We start from the raw sequence: 19360 nt of genomic DNA, 5'->3' as shown, positions 1-19360 counted from the left end.
ACGCTCTCCTAACTATATGGCTGCCTGCAACCGCACCCACAATGACATTGCAGTTTCTAGCTTTTGTGCTACATAGCACTTAATCCTAGGTTTACATATTTATTCACCCAAAACCAGTTGGAGTATCTCATATACCCAACAAACAGGAAGCAGATTGATTCATGCCACAAATGATGGACCTCCTGCTTCTGCTGCTGCTGCTGCTGGTGTCCCCATCAGTCTGTGGGAAGCTGAGAAGGAAATGCCCATTGAGTTTGGAGTACCAGGATGGCTACAATCCATGGAGCTTTTACAGGCCAGGAGACCATCTCATTGGTGTGGTCACAACTGCAACATTGGTGTCGCCTATAATGTGGCCTTTCAACAGCCCTCCTTCTATACCTTCTCCTTCTCCTTCTCCTTTGTAAGTCATGCAGGGTGATGGAGTTGCACTCCCTCCATGTGCAATTCTCACACTCTCCTTTTCTTCTTATGTCACTTATTTTTGTACCTCAGGACCTGTCAAATTTCCTGAATGATTGTTATTTCCACGGCTTTCCTCTTTTGCCTTACTTTGTGGAAGAGAGTAAAATCCAAAGATGGAGTTTTAAAGGGACCTGAATGAAATCCAGATGATTTTCCTTTCTCGGTTCATTCCTGAGTTCATCACTTGAATAATGACATTTGTTTAAGTAACAATTGAAACAATTGTAGTTGCCTCTCTCATTTGCATAATTGATCATTCGATTTGGATCAATGTTGGCCTAAGGCTTAGTAGGTTTGTGAAGGATTATATATTTTAAAAATATTTGTTGTTGCTATTGAATATAATAACATGAATATTGTTTTTACAATAGGAAAAGTTCTGATCTAACAAATACCCCAATATTAATTTTTGGTATTCAAATGGTCCACAAGAATTCCCAGCTCCTGCACAATCTCACCCTTGGCTACAACATCCATGACAACTATATGAGTCCTTTCCGCACTTCAGATGCCTTGCTGGACATTCTTTCCACTGGAGAAGCCAATGTCCCCAACTACGGCTGTGGGAGGAAGGAGAACCTCCTGGCTCTGTTTGATGGAGCTGCCAGGGACATCTCCATCCAGATGTCAGCATTAGGAGGCACCTACAAAGTCCCACAGGTTTGTGTGTGTTTTTCTCTATCTAAGGTGAGTGGGGTGGTGGGGATCAACAACAGATCCAAAATCTTCATAGAATTTAAGAGCTGTTTTTCAGAATATTAGGGAACATATAAACTATGTTTTAGTCGATTATGTTCATCTTCAAATTCACCATTAAAGGCCTGAAGAGCCATAAGGTCCTTATAGAGGATATTCTACTGAATATTCAACTATTGAAAAACTATCCAGCTTTGGAGGTCCTCTATTACTATGTTCATTTTCACATATCAATAATATCTGCCTTATCAAATTGGAATCAAGTTGGCAATAGTCCTGTCTCTGTATAAAAAATTATTGAGATCACAGGATCTGAAGAGGATCTTTGGGGTGGATAAAAGGAGTTCAGCTCCTGCCCTCAGAGATACAGTAAGTTATGAATTTATAACATTTCTACTTTGTATAAATTCAGGGTATATAATTATTGGTTTAAAATTAAAGCGAGTCCCAAAACAGGCAAAATTTCAATTAAAGACTTATTGGATTGTACAACTGTCAATTTGTGTTAGGAGTTGTGGTCTCTTAGTCTCTTGTACATCTGGAGAAGAAGCTGAAAAATTGTTCCACAAAGAATTTGGGATATAGAAGCTGAGAAAGAGGTTTCAGTACTCAGAAATAGCACATAAAACTGCCCTGTATCTTAGATCCAAACATTGTATTTGACATCTGCTAATTTGAATATAATAGTTGGAATTGTGGGAGTGACAAAGAAATTCACCTTGCATTTTTAATTGTTTTTTATTTAATATAATTTTGGGTTCCATTTTTATATACAATCTTGTTAAATATTTAACTGTCTAAAATATTTAAACTGTGACTAAGGAACAAACTATTCTGATATGTTCATCAGAACAAAATTGGGTTTGTCAATAACTAATATTTTGGAGTTGATCTGGACCACATTATAACATATTATTTGTTCTGTCGCCAGAACAAAGTAGACTCGAGACCGGAGTTGAGTTCAGCTCTTTATTAACTGTCAGTAACTTCAACTAAATTTGAGCCGCAGCAGCCTCTTATAAAGCGGCTGCTGACGGCTCACAACCAATGGTATCATTTTAAACCTCCCGCCGTTTAGGCGGCCAATCAATATGCGTTGTTAACCACCAATCGCTAGGCGGTAGTGGTTGTCCAATTGGAACGTAGTATTACGAGTATGTAAATGTCTATATACAACATTATTCTTCATTACTTTTTCAGATCTCTCATATATTAGTTTCAGAGGCTCTGAGTGATAAAAGGAGATTCCCCTTTTTCCACCCACTGCTCCCCAAAAAAGGATTCCACTACCCAGCAATTGTCCAGCTGCTCCTCCATTTCAGATGGACCCTGATTGGCCTCTTTGCTTCAGACACAGATAGTGGAGATGATTTCATGAGGACTTTCCCTCCGATGCTTGTCAGGAATGGAATTTGTGTGGTTATATCACAACGATTTTCAGCAACTGAAGAAACAGCACCCCTCAGGGAGGCCCTCTCTAAGTGGAGACAAGTCAATGTCTTTGTTCACTTCATAGAATTTATTCCCATCGGGGACAGAATTATACTTTTCCATGAAGCACTTATGCAATTGCCAGGATCCATCGAAGGGAAAGTCTGGATCCTCACAAATTTTGGAAGGAATACAATAACCAAGCTCATACTTCTCAAATACATCCATAGTATTTTGAATTTTGATTTTCTGAGAAAACAAAGGCCAAGAGATGCTGCCTTTGAACCCCATTTCTTTGTGGAAGATCCATTTCAAGATCATTATTTCCGCTGTTCCCTTTCCAAGCACGTCTTTTCTGTCAAAGGCCGCAGAAGATGCACCCAGAAAGCCCCACTGGAGACCCAGGAGAAAAGGAACAGGAAACGGATCATAAATAAACCTCATTGCTACAATATCATTCAGACTTTGGCCCAGGCCATGAATGCCGCTTATTCCTCCAGATCGAGGAGGGGAAGGAAGGAGGGAGAAAAGAGTTTGGGGGCTCCAAGGCTGAAGCCGTGGCAGGTATGGGGGTCCCAATAGGGTTCCATTCATCTGAGATCCTTTGGAGAAGGAACCCAAAGGAGAAGGAGGGGAACATCTCAACCTTCTTGTGCTGCAAAAGGTCAAGAGATTTGCACCATCTAATTGCTCCTGTCTGACGCTCCAGAATAACAGGGAGCAGATCTGAAGTTTATGTCTAGTCTTGTTGGAAGAAATCTCCTTCTGGGTTCAGTTCCAAGTGGGGAAGAAAGACGTTGGAAACATGGTGACTGCTTGGAAGATGGTTTAATGGTGGACAGGAGCACATGCCTTGGTTGAGGAAAGAAGGGCTGAGATGCTGAGAGTGCAACTGTTTTATGCCCTCTGTTGGGATTTGAATTTGAGCTTGTATTCTGATCGGTTGTCAGACTCCCATGGGGCCATGCAGGGCCAACTCTGTAGGCTTGTCCTGAGTCCCAGGCTTGGTTGTGCCTGGCTGGATGGTGATGTAATGAAAGGGCTTTGGGCAATTCCCATGTAGCTTTACCTGGAGTAGAACTTTGTTATGTAAAATAGAGTGGCCTAGGCCAGAATAATGGTCCATTAGCAAGTGGGGGTGGGGTGGGGCTGAGTTTCAGGCTCTCTGAGTTTCTACTTTTCTTTTTAGGGAAATGTATTGTGTCTTTTTAGTATATCCTAAAATATTTCATTTTCCTAGGAATGAGAAGGGTTTTAACTCCCAAAACCTCTTTCAGTCATTGGAAGAGTCTTGAATCCTCCCTTGTCCAACTGAGAGATTTTGTAAGTTGGAGAAGCTGCTCTTATAATCTCCTCCTTGTCTTCTCTCAAGACTCAGTTTCAGGTTGCAGTCAAGTACGATTTTGGGATTGTTTTCATAAACATGTATTTATTTACAAATAACTCAAGATGGCAGATGTCTCCAGCACAGCTTCCTCCTTCATCCAGTCCACTTTTAGTACAGTCAGAGACCAGCATTACAAATAATAATAATAATAATGGAGAAAAATAAAAATAAACGACAGTCAAGGGGCAGTTAGAGTCTGCCTAATGCTGAGTCATGTGCAAATATGTGGCAATGTAAATGTCCTAAATAAATAATTACATAATTTTGGGTTACGGCAGAACAGAATTTGGCCCCATTCAGAGAAACTCCTTCCTACTGATCTGATAACTGCAGTTGCACATAAAGAGTTCTGTATTTCCCGGATATTTTATTAGGAGAGGCGTCACAAAGTGAATCCCTGAGTCCTGATAGGAGATGCAGCATAGCAGGTCATGAGCTGCAGTTCGAGTGGCCCTTGTCCACAGGGCCCCAGTCTCAGCTCAGGCGCTCTTTCTTTGTATCGGCCCCCTGAAACGGCTCTGGGAACTCCGTTGCAGCTCTCGGAGGTTAATTCCTTTGGACTTTTGGCAGGGTTATTCGATATAAATATCTCGTCGTTGCTCTAAAGGCTGCTCAAATAAACATTCTTGGGAAGAGCAGCCCCATCTTGTTGGATTTCCAGATCTTTGAGACCTTGTTTGAGTTCACTAAGTGCACTAACTCATCCCCCATCCTTAAAAGCCCTTCCCTGCAGAAGCCACGGGGGCTGAGTACCAATGAGTAGTTGTGTGTTCATTTTCCCCACAACAACAACCCTGTGAGTTGAGTTGGGCTGAGAGACTGGCCCCAAATCCCCCAGTCTGCTTCATGACCAAGGCGGGACTTGAACTCACAGCCTCTTGGTTTCTACTTCGGAGGCTTAACCAGTAGACCAAACTGGCTCCCTTATATACTTATCAAGCTTGGCACAATCCTTCATCCAGTGCATCATTAATGTTCTTATATGAGTCACTATAATTTATCAAATCCTAAAACCCAGATATTTTTATACTGCTTTTTAGTCATACAGTTGTTTCTAGGCGGAAATCATAAATATTTTTCTGGAAAGTTGGTAATGTTTAAATAACATAAAAGTATATTTGCCTGAGAATTACTATAAATCTTGTATAATAGCAATTTATCAACCCTATTATATTAATGACAACATAGAAAAATTGATGACAACAACAAAATGTTGTATCTTCCCACTTTCATCACAAAGATTAAAAGAACCTAAAGATTATTTGAGTACCATTTTAAAATCAGTTTTTATCCACTTAATTATCATACTATCCACCCCTCACTTAACTGGGTTTCTGATCACATCACAAAATTGTTTGTTACTCTTTCCTGAGATCAAGTTATATCAGCAGTATTTCCATAATATATTTAGGAAATGAAATAATATGTGAGGATGACTTGCATAGAGCACATAAGTTATATCCCCCCTGTTAGATCTGGGAGGATGGTTCAAGAACGGAGGCAAGACTCAGATAACAACAACAGCTCTTTATTAGTGACTTCAAATCTGAGCGAACTATCCCAGCCGCAGCAGCCCCTTATATAGGGCTGGCTGCGGCTAGGCAGCCAATGAAAGCGATTTGAGTTTGCCGCTCTTGGCAGGGCCAATCGCGGCAGCCCGTTTACTAGCCAATCGCATCAGTCTGTGGCGACCAATCACGATCTGCTATTCGTGGGCCAATCAGATTTGCAGGCTTTCGAGCCTGCTAGTCCAGAACACCCCTCCCCTCTCGGTTCCGCTTAAGGGGTGGAGTAATATAGTCTCGCAGGTAGGCAGGTCTTCGCACCTGTCTACCTGACTTACGCAATTCCAATTGTCCATGTTCAAATTCGGGTTCAGATGGACTGTTTGCTGGATCTAGCAGGAACGGTGAACCGGTGCCATGGTTAGGGCTCTCTTCTGATGCTCCCGGGGTGATAGAGTCCTCAGCTTCATTGCTACTGCTATGGCTCCCTGGGCTCGCTGAACCTGCTTGGCTGCTTCTTCTTGGTGAAGTGTCCGTCTGCCCAGGTTCAACTACAGCTGGTGAGTATTGCAAGCTATGGTGGTGATCTCGGTGTTAGTTCAGAATAAACAGGTGTTGGTTCTATTTCTGGGCTCACGGCTTCCCCTCCCCCCCCCACCCGGAGTCAAGGTCGGGGTCAGGGATGGAAGTTGTGGTCAGTCTGGAGCATAGCTGGTCAATATGGCATTTCCATGCTCTGCCATCAGTGGTGAGTAGATGGTAGGAGCGGGGACCCGTAACTTGAGTTACTTGAGCAGGAATCCAGAGGAGATCCCCAGAAATTTTTTTTTGCAAATACGAGGTCTCCTACCTTAAAGGCGCAGTGCTTGCTGCTGGAACCCAGGGGCTTTTCCGGGGTGTAGGCAGGGTGCAAATGGTCTAGAGGCGATCTGAGTTTCCTGGCCATCAGGAGTTCAGCTGGGCTCTTGTTAGTTGTGCTGTTAGGTGTGATGTGTTGAAGAAGCAGCATTCTAGTGACTTTATCGTGGATATTACCTTGTTCCATTTTCTGTAGGGTTTTCTTTGTGAACTGAACCATTCATTCAGCCCTACCATTCGCCGCTGGATGGGCCGGCGATGTGAGTGCGTGTCGGATGCCCCATTCAGCTAGGTATTGTTCAAAGGCTAAGGCAGTCAATTGGGGCCCATTGTCAGAAACCAGGACATCAGGTAGGCCGTGTGTGGCAAAGAGTCTGTTCAATTTCTTGATGACTGCCTCAGTAGTGGTTGTTTTCATTTTATTGACCTCAAGCCAGTTAGAATACACATCTACAGTTATTAGGAAAGTGTGGCCTCTAGTAGGTCCCACAAAGTCAATATGAATGCGAGACCAGGGACCCCTGGGTGTTTCCCATTCTGCTGGTGGAGCTTTTGGTGGGGCTGAGTGGTTTTCCAGACATCTGTTACAAGAGGCGACCCAGGTTTCGATTTGTTTGTCCATACCTGGCCACCAGGCGTAACTTCTTGCCAGCGCTTTCATACGCACGATGCCCAGGTGTCCATCGTGTAGCATTTGCAGGACTTTTTTTTGTAGTTTAGTTGGTATAACAACTCGGTCACCCCATAAAACGCACCCTCTTTGTGAGAAAAGCTCTGTCTGTCTGTTTTTGAATGGCTTAAAGGTTTCCTTGGGGTCGTAGTCTAGTCCACCCAGCCAAGAACTCGTGCCAAACAAGAGTCTCTTTTGGTTTCAAAGGCGATGTCCTGGGCCGTTAGTGGAGGTGAGGGAATTGTCTCGATTTGTAGTACTGGGAGCGTGGGAGCTGGGTCTTCCTGTGGCTCGGGTAGTGGCGAGCGCTAGTCCGGAACACCCCCCTTTCCCACAATCCATTTAGAAAGGGCCGTGATAAGACGGAATGACTTTTGGGGGGTGGAAGAGAGATTCTTCCTGGGGAAGAACCAGATAAGAGGAGGACACCTACAGCTGCATAGAAAAAGGGTCGGTGGGAGATTTGTACTTTCTGTCTCCCCAAATCCTGTCAGTGCAGCATTACAGCGAAGTGGGCCTAGCTCAGGTTTCCTGTCTGGGCTTCCTGGGAGAGGATGACCCTGACAATTTTCTTCTTGACAAATCCATGTTTCTGATAACCAGCCTGTTGCTTTCAGGGAGCTCATAAATCTCCCTTTTTCTGTTGTTCAACTATATTTTGTCAAAATCTATATTGTCAAAATATGATCGACAAATTTTTGTGAACTTTTTCCCTTCACTTGTAAGATAGTGGTAACATCTATTTTCCTAATGAAGCATGTGTGTAAATTAGACAACTACGGAAGAAAGATTCAAATGTGAAAAAGCGTCTGGGATAAGAAACAAAGTTTTGTGCTTTTAAAATTGCTGCATGTTCCCATTCTAGTTCCATCCTTTCCTGGAGAAGAATGAGTTTGTCAATATTTCGGACCTTCAACTCTACATGGACCTAAATGGAGAGGCAACAGCAGATCTGTTCATTTGGGGCTTCTTGGTTCTTCCCAGGGATGATCTCAGGAAAGAGGTTCTGGCGTATTTTAAAAGACAGAGACTTTCTATCAACCAAGATGTTCTTTCACAACTAAAGTTGTTCAACAAGGTAGGAGAAAGTTTTGCTGTCTTTCCTATGTTTCCCAAAGCCTGAGGTCCCATTTCAAGAGGGCTGATGCTATTCCCCGAAGGTGATTGACCTTCACCGAGAATTGAATCTGGGCAGGAGAAACTGGATTTTTTCCCTTAGGCTCCTTAGGAGGCTTCGATATTGTTTCATTTTGTGGACCACGTAGACATAACACCGGTTCTATAGAACTGGACAGAACCAGTAGAATCCCACCCCTGGTTCCATCTCTCAAGACTTTTCTATTTAATAAAGTCCTTTTTTTTTTGGAAATGTGAGATGCCAAAAGCAAAAGAGAGGAACTAATGGAATAATCTTCCAGAAGTTATATCTCCAACCATTTGGAAATAGTGAGAGATTTTGTATTTACTTAAGTGAAGACCAGAGTCTAATATCTAATATCTTGTCTAATATCCATTTTTACCTCCATTTTCCATGGATGGAGAGTCCTAACACATTTCCTTTGGAAATCCTGTTTTTTTTTCTGCTCAGTCCTTTCCTCAATCTGAATGTGTGGAAAGTTGTCATCCTGGATTTGTCAAGAGGGCTCGAGAAGAAGAGCCAGTTTGCTGTTACGACTGTGTTCCTTGTCCGGACGGGACCTTCTCCACTCAGAAAGGTGGGTGACACCAGAGGAAAATGGGAGGCCTGGTGGAACTGGATCCATCCAGAGCATTGTCATGAAAATGTGAATTAAAAAAGACTTTGAAGCATATTTGATTTCTGGTTTATTTCCAAAATGCGCCATTTCTTCTCTAAACAGAAGAACAAAAAGACTGTGAAGGAAGGGCTGGATAGAGAGAGGTGGCAGTGGAAGATTGGGCAAGCTTTACTACTGCCAGAGAAAATATTTTCTCTTTTTACCCTGGATGTGTCCTTCCTTCCACATTTACTTCTCTAGGAATACCCGAGTTCCTTGAAACACGAGGAATTGTTTTAGGTCCACCTCCTGAAAGGAGGATTGCAATGCAGTCTACATGGGTTCCCTTTGAGGAACACTGAAAAGGTATTGCTGATATATGAGATACACAATGTGGTGGCATGGATAGTGATGCCTGTATCTGGCTGCACCCGTATCACCACTGCTCCAATGGCCATTCCAAATTATTTGCAACAGTCATTTGATCCGCCAGCATCCTCTGAGGCAAGTATGACAAGAATTGCCACCTGACAGATAAGTTTCTCTAGAAAGATTAATTGATTCATTATTTTCCTTTAGTAATGGAGGTTCCTATCAATATTCTGAACATTACAAAGAAAATCTTTCAAGTCCTAAGCCTTCACTCAATTTCATAGCCTGTCAAAAATATACCATAGCTATATTTTTTAACAAGTGATACACTTATTTTCTGTCTCTGGAGATATAAAGAAATCCATCCCAGAATATGCTCTCAATAATCACTTGTTGCCAAAGAATGTACAATATATCTTGAAATGCAAAGGACAAAGAAATATGTGGTTGGTTTTTCCCCCCCCCAGATACAGAAAAATGCACCAAGTGTCCAGATGATAAATACCCAAATAAAGAAAGAGTCCAATGTATCCCCAAAGTGATAACCTTCCTGTCTTATGAAGAACTTCTGGGCACCATCCTGGTCTCTTTTGCCCTATTCTTGTTCCTAACCACAAGCCTTGTTTTAATCATCTTCATCAAATACCGAGAAACTCCCCTTGTCAAAGCCAACAACCGGGACCTCTCCTACATCCTCCTGGTCTCCCTCCTGCTTTCCTTCTTGTCTTCTTCTCTTTTCATTGGTCAACCAAAGAAAGCCACCTGCCTTCTCCGACAAATGGTTTTCAGCATCATCTTCTCGGTCGCTGTTTCTTCTCTCTTGGCCAAAACCATCACAGTGGTGCTGGCTTTCCTGGCCACAAAACCAGGAAACCGAGCGAAGACATGGTTGGGGAAGCGTTTGGCGAACTCCATCATCCTGTCTTCTTCTGGTGTCCAAGTTATCATCTGCTCCATCTGGCTGGGAGCTTCTCCCCCATTCCCTGACTCTGACCTCCACTCCCAGCCTGGAGAGATCATCCTGCAATGCAACGAAGGGGCTGTTGTCATGTTCTACGTCACCCTCAGCTACATGGGCTTCCTTGCTGCCATCTGCTTCACAGTGGCTTTCCTAGCCAGGAATCTGCCTGGGGCCTTCAACGAAGCCAAACTGATCACCTTCAGCATGCTGGTCTTCTGCAGTGTCTGGGTGACTTTTGTGCCCACCTACCTGAGCATCAAAGGGAAACACATGGTGGCTGTGCAGGTCTTCTCCATCCTGGCCTCCAGTGCTGGTCTGCTGGTCTGCATCTTCGTCCCCAAGTGCTACATTATCCTTCTGAGGCCAGAGCTGAACACAAAGGAGCATCTCACAGCCAGAACAAATGTAAAAACATGAGATATAACATCATTATGATAGTGGAAGAATTGTTAATGTTTCTTTTATTTGATTTCCATTTAGATAGTATGCAGGAGTCAAAGAAAATGATATCTGTATGTTACAAAATGGGGAATTGTTGAACAACTGGAATTCTTGCAGTTCCCTCCCATCTCAATAAATATTGCTAAAGAGACCACTGTAAAATTCAGAGGAATTCACCTGTTCAGCAACAGCTACTGAACATGATACCTTATAAAAAAGGATTGATGCACTTGTTCCCACTGACAGCAGCTAAATATGTGGGTGGGTGGTGAGAAAATGTATAGGAAAAGTGGTCAGGATGAAGCTGTGGGAACCAAACACCAGCCTAGTTGCCTGATCCTCTCCCTAAAAATGCCAGAATGATGTGAAATGCTGTGTTTGACTGGCTCCCAGCTGAGGAGGGAAATTTTCATCCCTCTTATATGAGTCTTTCTTGATTTCCTGATAAAACCTCCTTTGCAGAAAGAATTCAGCAGAACAGCTGTCTGGGATTTCAGTTTGGGATTGTATGTATTTCACAGCAAAAAAAAAAAAGTAAATAAAAAAATTAAGTTTGTAAAGAAATTTCCATTGTATATTTTTTTCCTTTCAACAACCAGAGAAATAAAATAGCCGTTTTCAAGCCCTTTAATTTTCCACTCTACAATTTGTACCTGAAGCATTTCTCTGCTCCTCCTCCAAGCCTGTCTCATCTGTGAAGGGCTGGAGAAGATGTCCAGAGAAAGGGGACCTTGGGACTCTTCCCAGGAGGAGGTTGCAGGGATCCTGTCTCAAGGCAGCCGCATCATTGACCAGGTCACAAACCTCCAATGCTGCATAATGTTCATCCAGGTCCAAGAAGGGGCTGAATAAGTGGGGAGGGGACTTCTAGGTTTCTAGGAAGAGGCACCCATGGAAGCTGCTCTGCTCTCCAACCACAGAGATTGCTGATCAATTTATGTCTCATAAAGGCTCCTAATTGTGAATAGGATCCCTTTGCAAATTCCATTTTAAGGAGATAAGAAAAGCTCTGTTGGATCAGAAGAAGGTCAGTCTAAGATTCACACAAATCCCTCTGGTTCTCACACAAGCAGTAGAAGAAGGCAGAGACTTGTGGCTTTGTGGCACATGGAAGAGCGGTTTATGCAGAGGTGGAATTCAGTAGGTTCTGACCAGTTGTGGAGAACTGGTAGTGGAAATTTTGAGTGGTTCAGAGAACTGGCAAATACCGCCTCTGACTGGCCTTGCCCCCATCTCTTCTCTGCCTCCCACTGAGTCCCAGCTGATCGGCTGGATTGGTTGCCCTGCACAGGAGAACGGAGCTGGAAAGCAGGTTAGTCGGGAGAGGTAGGAATGGGCTTTTGAAGTAACTTTCCACTGCCATGCCCACCAAGCCACGCCCAAGCCCCACCCACAAACCCATGCCCACAGAACCAGTAGTAAAAAAAATTGATCCCCACCACAGCGATTATCCCACAATTTCACTTTCCTCCATCACTACCCACAATATTGGACACTCAGCCATCTCACACTCTAGGTATCTCCAATTATAGTATCTCACATTAATCTGAGAAAATGTTTCCAAATTTACCACCCCAAATTCAATAAGAACTAAGGTGAGACTGGAATTCAAAAGTCTCCTGGTGATCTGCTCAAAGTCCCCCAGGAAGTTTTCCTGCCTGAGGGAGGATTAGAACTCAAAGCCTCCCGAATATTGGCCAATACAACCAACAAGTCCTAAATCAATTATTGTCAGGAAGCTCACTCAAATTGACCGGCAATTCATGAAAAAAAATTAGGCTATGCGTTTCCTAGAAGATGAGTAGGCTCCATAAACAATGCCATTGTTTCATTTGAGGAATGAAGGCAGAGATGGAAGGTTCTGGAAACACCATTTTACAGGGTGCACCTTCTTTAGGCCCGACTGCCCCTGTTTTTCTTTGTACAACACCTGAGCTAAGGAATCTCTGAAACATTGTCTTGGGTTTAGGTCCAGGGGCCACAGGAGAAGTCTCCCATCCTAAAACGTATCCTGATCCCTTTCTATTTTGAGTGCACCATGGTGGGTCTGTCCCCATTCTTGGGAAGGGATCATATTGTGAGGGTGTGTTTGCTGTGTATATTGACAACACGCAAGTTTTAGGGGAACCTTTGAAAGTGAGCTCAGTCTGCTCCTAAACTGTGAGCCCTATCTGACCATCACAACACCCGAAAGACATCCAGATATACACAAAGCCTTGTTTTTCTATGTTTCAAGCATGGACATCAGTCTGATCATCGGTCCACTCATATTTTATCTTTTTGGAATGTGCAGTAAGTTTAACACATAGTAAATCTCACACATGGTCACTTTGCCATTCTAGGCCCTTTTGCTTTTTTCCATCAGCTGCCTCTTGTCTTTCCGCCTTATTCCTTGGTTGGCTCCAAAGACCACAAAGCTAGAACTTCTTGGAGAAATCCATCACTTGTTTATACCAAGAACAATCCAAGTTCATTTGCTTAATTTTCATGGTCCAACTCTGCCCCTTTCATCCCAGTTTCATGGTGGGCAACACCCATCAGCAAGGAGACGTAATGGTGTAGCCACTGGATGCAGATGTTTGCTTGTTATGATACAAGAGTGTTGCGTTGGTCTGGCGTGAGTGAGCAAAGAGATGGGATTCTCCTGCTTCCTCCTTAAAATATTTTTAAATAAATACTTTTCTTCCTTATCTGCATGATTGGCCTTCAGGGGACATGATTGTAGATGGCCAGAGAGAAAAAAGGGAAGATTACCGGGTTTTATGCAGGAATCCTCAGATCTAGCTTTGTTTTCGCTGTGACCACTTGGCTTTAGTGAAAGCATATCTTTTACTAGATGCAGCTCGACTGCAAATGGAGATGAGTCTTTCTTTCCTGAAGGTCCAATCTGGGCCGGGCCTGATAACCGCTCACCTGCGTGGCTTCAATGTCTTCTCTTTGGCTGTGGGTGGTTCTCTTGTGGGTGTCCATGCATCTGGGAAGGGTGAGGAGACAGGAGATATCGGAATATCTCGGAATATCTTGGCTGGGCCCAGGAGTTTCTGGACGAAGCCGCTTGCCACTCATTGCCTCTTCCTTCTTCTGAAAACACTGTCAGAAATCTCAAAAGGCCAACAGTAACAATGATTTGGGTCTTATTAACCAGAGCTGGGGAGGAGAGAGATGACTGGAGAATATTGGAGGGCCTCTTCTAGAGGAAAGGATGAAAACAAACAGAAAGAAAAGTGAAAGCTTTCAGGCTTTCTTCCACCCACCTCCTCATTTGTGGCCCAAAATGTCTTCATCATCAACGTTTGCTAGGCCAGCCCCTTTTGGCACCCCAGGGACCCCCACAGTTGCATTCAGCAGGCAACTTGAAGAAGAAGACGGTGTAAGTCCATGAACGGAGATTGGACAGCCAATTGTCTGACATGGTATAGGGCAGGGGTGGGCACGGAGGCCTCATGGGTTGGGGGGTCCTGTTGCTCAGGCGGGGTGCTTCCAGGTGACTGGAGCCTGCGGAGGTCGGACGGGAGGAATCCGCCCCACCTGAACCCCAATGCAAGGGAGGTCTCTTCCCCGGAGTGGCTTCTCTCCTCTGTCTCCGCCCCCGAGGCTCCCTAGCCTCCTCCGGGGTTGCCGCCTGTGGTTGGCGGGATGAAGAAGGGCCCGACTCTGGGGGGGAGGAGGAGGGGGGAGCCACGGGCCCCTCAGCCCCACAGCCAGGGCAAAAGGCAGGAGCGGAGAGTCCCTCGGCTGCCCCTCCTGGCTGCTCAGCCCCGCCACCCACAGAGGAGAGACTGGGGGGGCAGAAAAGGCCGGGGGTCCTTTTAGAGCATTGGGGGGGGGGAATTGGGAGCTCTTGGCAGAGAAGTGGTTGGGGGAAGGGGGGTGACACTTGAACCCCCTCCCCACAAGAGAGGGAGGGCTCCCCCCCTCCCCAGGGGGGCTCCCCCCTGCCACCCTCCCAGCCACCCCTGTTCCGTTGGAAAGAAATCTCTTTTTCCTCCTTTCAGCGTTTGGCTTCGTTCATTCGGAGCCTCCGATTTCCTGGTTTCCCTAAAAATGGGGGCTCTGCTTTCGTTGCGTCTCCCTGATTCTGCCTTTGATATTTGTCTCTCTTGTCTTCTTTCAGGTTATCGGGGTCTTGGTGCAACCCTGCTGGTTTCTTCTGGGATCCTCCTTCCCTTCCCATCTTTCCCTATTCTTTTTCCTTCCCTTCCCTTTGCTTTCCTTTCTCTTCCCTTCTTTCCCTTCCCTATTTTTTCCTTCCCTTCTTCCCCTTTCCTTTCCCTTCCCTTCTTTCCCTATTCTTTTTCCTTTCCTTCCCTTTTCCTATCCCTTTCTTCCACCCTTCCTCATCTATTGACTTCACTTCCTTCCCATCTTCCTTTTTTTCTTCCTTTTCCTTTCCTCCTCCTATTGATTTCCTTTCCTTTCCTTCTTTTCCTTTCCTTTCCTTCCCTTCCCTTTTCTTATTCCTATTCCTTTTCCTCTTCCCTTCCTCATCTATTGACTTCAGTTCCTTCCCATCTTCCTTTTCTGCTTCTTCCTTTTGCCTTTCCTCCTCCTATTTATTTCCTTTCCTTCCCTTCTAATCCTGCCTTCAAAGAAAAACTCCATGGGTGACTTTGAACTATCCTCAGGGAGTCTGAGTTCCCATGGAAAGACAAGGGGAGAGACCCGTCCACCTCCTTTGGGGGTCTCTCTGACCCTCCCCCCCGATTTCTTCCCCTCTGCTGGGACTCGGGGGACCCTGAGCGGGTTTCCCTCCTGCCTCCGTCCAGACCGTTCCAGGCATCCTGGCTGGGCCTGTCGGTCAGCAGAGGAGCCGCTTTCTCTCTGGCCCCAAGTGGCCCCCCCTCCCGTCAGACTCGGGGAAGGAGGGAGGGGCAGGAAAGACGGGGCTCGGGGCGGGGAAGTCTGAGGAACTGGGGGGGCTCATGCGGGGGGCTCATGCAGGGGGAATGAGTCTGCCTACTGAGATGAGGTGGACCTGGATCCTGTTCTGTCTTTAAATTGCTGGCTGAATATAAAGACAGTCAGGCAAACTCTACAAAGGCTTCCATACAAAGTTTCTTTATTGAATCACAAGGCATCCTCAAGGTATCACTCACAGTTATGTCGAGATTCATCTAATGTCCAAATCTTTGCATAGCTGACTTCATAGTGTGAAAGTATAGTGATCTTCATCCCATAATAATAGAGCAAAGGGTGAGACTCCAGGACGTTGCTGGGGTCCAAACAAGAGGAAAGGCAACTCCCCCAACCCAACCAAGGGTCGATTCAGTGACCAATCAGGATTACAGATGTGACCACATGACATGAGCTACATTTCCCATGATGCATTAACTACATTTCCCATGAGACATTCCCTTAAGGGGACAGCTCCCAATTCCCAATTAACTATATACTGTCTGGACAGCACAGTCCAGTTGCTTTCTTGGTGTGGAGACAATAACTTGGTCCTCAACACCAATAAGACCAAGGAGCTTATAGTGGACTATAGAAGGAACAGATCAGACCTCCAGCCCTTGCTTATCAATGGAGACCGAGAGGAGCAAGCGGCCAGTTTTAAATTTCTGGCTGTTACCCTAAAAGAGGACCTGACCTGGGTGCTCACATTGCAGCCCTGGTCAAAAGGGCCCAGCAGAGATTATACTACATGGGACTTCTCAGGGAACAACCACTGAATGGAAAACTGCTGGTGACCTTCTACCGCTGCACCATAGAGAGCATTTTAACTGACTGCACCTCTGTAGGGTTTGCCAATTGCACCGGGGCAGATAGGACAGCACTCCAGAGGGTGAATGTCATTGCCCAGAAGATCGTGGGTTGCCCTCTCCCCTCTTTGGAAGAACTTTAGAGCTCCCCTGCCTTAAGAAAGTTCAAAACATCCTCAAAGATCCATCTCATCCTGGAACCCCCCTTTTTTTTCAATAAAGTTTTATTTGGGTTTTCACACACAAAATACAAGTAAAACATCTTTTTCAAAATAGCATGGTCCCGGTTGAATTTCTTTATACAGACACAAAACTCAATTTCATGCTCCTTTTTGTATTCTATTCCATATCTTATACTATTTTACATTTTCTATATAGTTTTTCCCCTCTTTTAATTTTCTCAATTTTATTTTGATTATCTCAATTCAAATCATTATATTTATACTTTTGTCTCTTCTGTTTCAATTTCATATTATCTTTTCTCATTAAACAAATTTTCTCCTGTAGTTACTAATTGGAGTATGACACCTTTATATCTTTTAATTACATCCCTTCAACTCTTATTTAAACTTCAATATATACCTTAACTTTATGACCTTCAATATAATACATAATACATAACTTCCAATTGAATTCTGCTTGGTACATTCTTATAATACACACTATATTCTTTAAAAAAAAAAGATTGTAAATATATGTAATTATAAACCCTCATTCCATTCCAGTTCAGTTCTATCATTAATAATCTTAACATCTTTAATACTTCTTTTCAATTAAATATCATACTTCCTTAAAAACACATATCTCCATAATTAATTTTTCCCTTATTTCTCTTCACATGTTTTGTAAATCATTAAATATACCTTTTGTTACATTTATTTATTGACAAGCATTCCACTGAATTATGATAGCTATTTTATCAGACATTTTAATCATACATTGTTTCATATTTTCTAAAATTATTTCTGGTTCTAATATAACCATACTATCTTATGTACCTTTGCAGAATCCCTTTTTCCATTAAGTTTTCTCCCATTATCTCTAAATAGGCCGTTTCTCTATATTTTGCTTCTGTCCTTTATGACTTCTTTTCCTTTCTTTCTTCCCTCTCATCTTCTCCCTCCCCTTTTTACCCCCTTGTCTCTCTAGTTCTAATTTTCTCTTCTGCATTTTCCTCCGTTATGGTCGTAAGTTGAGGACCCTCTAGAGGCTCATTTGGAGGCCTCCTTCCCAAATGGGGCAGCCACATTGAACACAAAGGCTCACAATGGTGACCAAAGGCCCAGAGTGTAACTGTGACGAAGCGAGGCAGGTGGGGCCTCCTGGGACTTTGCTGCCTTCCTTACCTGGGCTGGGTCCCCACTTGGATTCCCCCAGACACACACACAGACACACACATGGAGTGTGGCTATTGGGGGCGCTGGGCAGGGTCCCTCTTGCCCGGGGGATCCCCTCCATTCCAGCCTCCCCTCCTGGCCAGGGAGACAAGGAAGGAAGTGGGGGTGGAAGGGCTGGATCCTCTCCCTCTGCGGTCCTTTTGCCAGCCCTGAACCGGGAGGAGGGAAGGGATCTGGGCCAAGCAAAGGGGAAGGGAGGCCTTTGCTCCATCCGGTCTTGGCCCCAGGAGAGGCGGGCAGGGAGGCTCTGCTCCCCAGGAAGGAGCCTCCTTCTTCAGCCGGGCAAAGGCCTCCCCTCCACCACCCCAAACCCAGCTCCTGTCTCCAGGGACTGGGGGGCCGGGAAGGGATCCAAGTGGGACCCCCAGCCCCCCCACCTGAACCTCAGGGGCCCCTCCTGCTCCGGCCACAGAGGGTGGGGGAGGCAGCCACCATTTCCCAGGGTCCCTCCTGGCAGCCCCCTCCCTGAAGTGGGGGGTCTGGGGAGCCCCAGACTGGCACTTCCTCCTTCCTGGGGGCTGCTTGTCCTGAGGCTGAGCCAGAGTCCCCCAGGCCCCTTTCCCAGAAGGATGGGGGGGCTTCCCCCCTCGGCTGCTCTGCAACCCCCTTTCCTCCTGGGGCTTTGCAAAGGGGTTTCCCTCCTTCCTCTTGGCCAGAGAGAATGGGGGGCTGGTATCCCCCCTCCCCAAACGCCCCCCTCCCAGTCTGCGCATGGGACCCCAGCAATGCTGCCACCAGCTGCTCCCCTGCAGGGAAGTCCTGGATTGTCTGGGGGGGGGGGAGGACAGTGGCCACCCCCCTTTGCTTGGCATTTGTGGGGAGACCCCTAAAGGCGAGAGTCCTTCCGGGCCTCCCAAAGAGCATCCAAACGTTCCTGGCATCAAGTGGGAAAGAAGCCCAAAGGAGAGAAACTCCTGCACTGGCTGCGATTGGGGCTCGGAGGGGACAGGAACCCCCCTCGCGAGCCCCCGCCCCGCTCCAGCCTGCCCTCTGGCGGGACCCCCTTCCTGGGAGGCTCCTCCCTGCCAGACCCTCTTGCAGCCTCTTGGACCCGGGGAGGCGGGGGCGCATCTCTAGGTGCAAAGGGCGGGGGGGACACAATGTACCCGGAAGAAGCCCCCTCTTCCCCCCCCCCCGGGATTTCCCATCAGGCTGGGGAGCGAGAGAGGCAGACGCGCATGCTCAGTCGCTTTCTTGAGGCTCGCAGGCCGCCTGCGGAGGGCGCCCCTGGTGGTCCCGGCCAGCCACGGCAGCGCCCCTTGCGAGAGGGAGGCGGGAGAGGGACGCGCCTTTGCCCCCAATCCCGCGGCCTTGAGACCAGACGGGTGCGGGGAGGGGATGATGGGACACGGAGGAGCTCAGCCCTCGAGAAAGGCCCAGGAGGCCCTGTAGTCGTACTTCGTGGGTGATAGAGAGTTCGTCTCTCTCATCTCCGCCTGCCAGAGTGCAGCGCAAGGGTTAAGCCCAGAGAGTTGTGACATCCTAGAGCGGAAAGGAGGACCCGCTTCCTTCCGCGTGGAATTCTCTCCTCCCCCCCCCTACATAAATCACTGCGGGCAACATTCTCTCGCGCATGCTCTGTTCGCCCTCTGAAGCCGCCCAGGTTGGAGGCTTCAGGATGGGCGGGAGGGGTCGCAGGAGGCAATCCGGCTTTGCTTTGCTGCCTCTCCCGGGACTTGGCCCCTCCCTTTGCTCCGCCTTGGACTGCTGAGGGGCGCTGGGGGACTTGGCGTGCAGGC

At 46.1% G+C, this 19360-nt stretch overlaps 1 protein-coding gene and 1 long non-coding RNA gene across 2 annotated transcripts; one reads left to right on the top strand and one right to left on the bottom strand.

The window, feature by feature from the left end:
• Positions 1-173: 173 nt before the first annotated feature.
• Positions 174-11383, top strand: LOC148123765 (vomeronasal type-2 receptor 26-like). The gene is made up of 6 exons (XM_087918871.1): positions 174-381; positions 818-1125; positions 2362-3156; positions 7878-8090; positions 8601-8727; positions 9588-11383. Exons 1-6 carry the CDS (start codon positions 174-176, stop codon positions 10496-10498), a joined length of 2562 nt encoding a protein of 853 aa, XP_087774997.1. The 3' UTR covers positions 10499-11383.
• A 2070-nt stretch (positions 11384-13453) lies between these two features.
• LOC148123764 (uncharacterized) lies at positions 13454-18193 on the bottom strand. Its single transcript, XR_015740541.1, has 2 exons — positions 15619-18193; positions 13454-13712 (listed from the first exon to the last, which is right to left on the bottom strand). It is a non-coding gene; the product is annotated as an uncharacterized LOC148123764 (long non-coding RNA).
• Positions 18194-19360: the final 1167 nt, after the last annotated feature.

Source organism: Pseudonaja textilis, unplaced genomic scaffold, assembly GCF_049901715.1.
Source record: "Pseudonaja textilis isolate UNSWEBS1 unplaced genomic scaffold, rPseTex1.2 PTEXSCF102, whole genome shotgun sequence".
Classification (NCBI taxonomy): Eukaryota; Metazoa; Chordata; class Lepidosauria; order Squamata; family Elapidae; genus Pseudonaja; species Pseudonaja textilis.
This window is presented reverse-complemented; position numbering and strand designations above follow the sequence as displayed.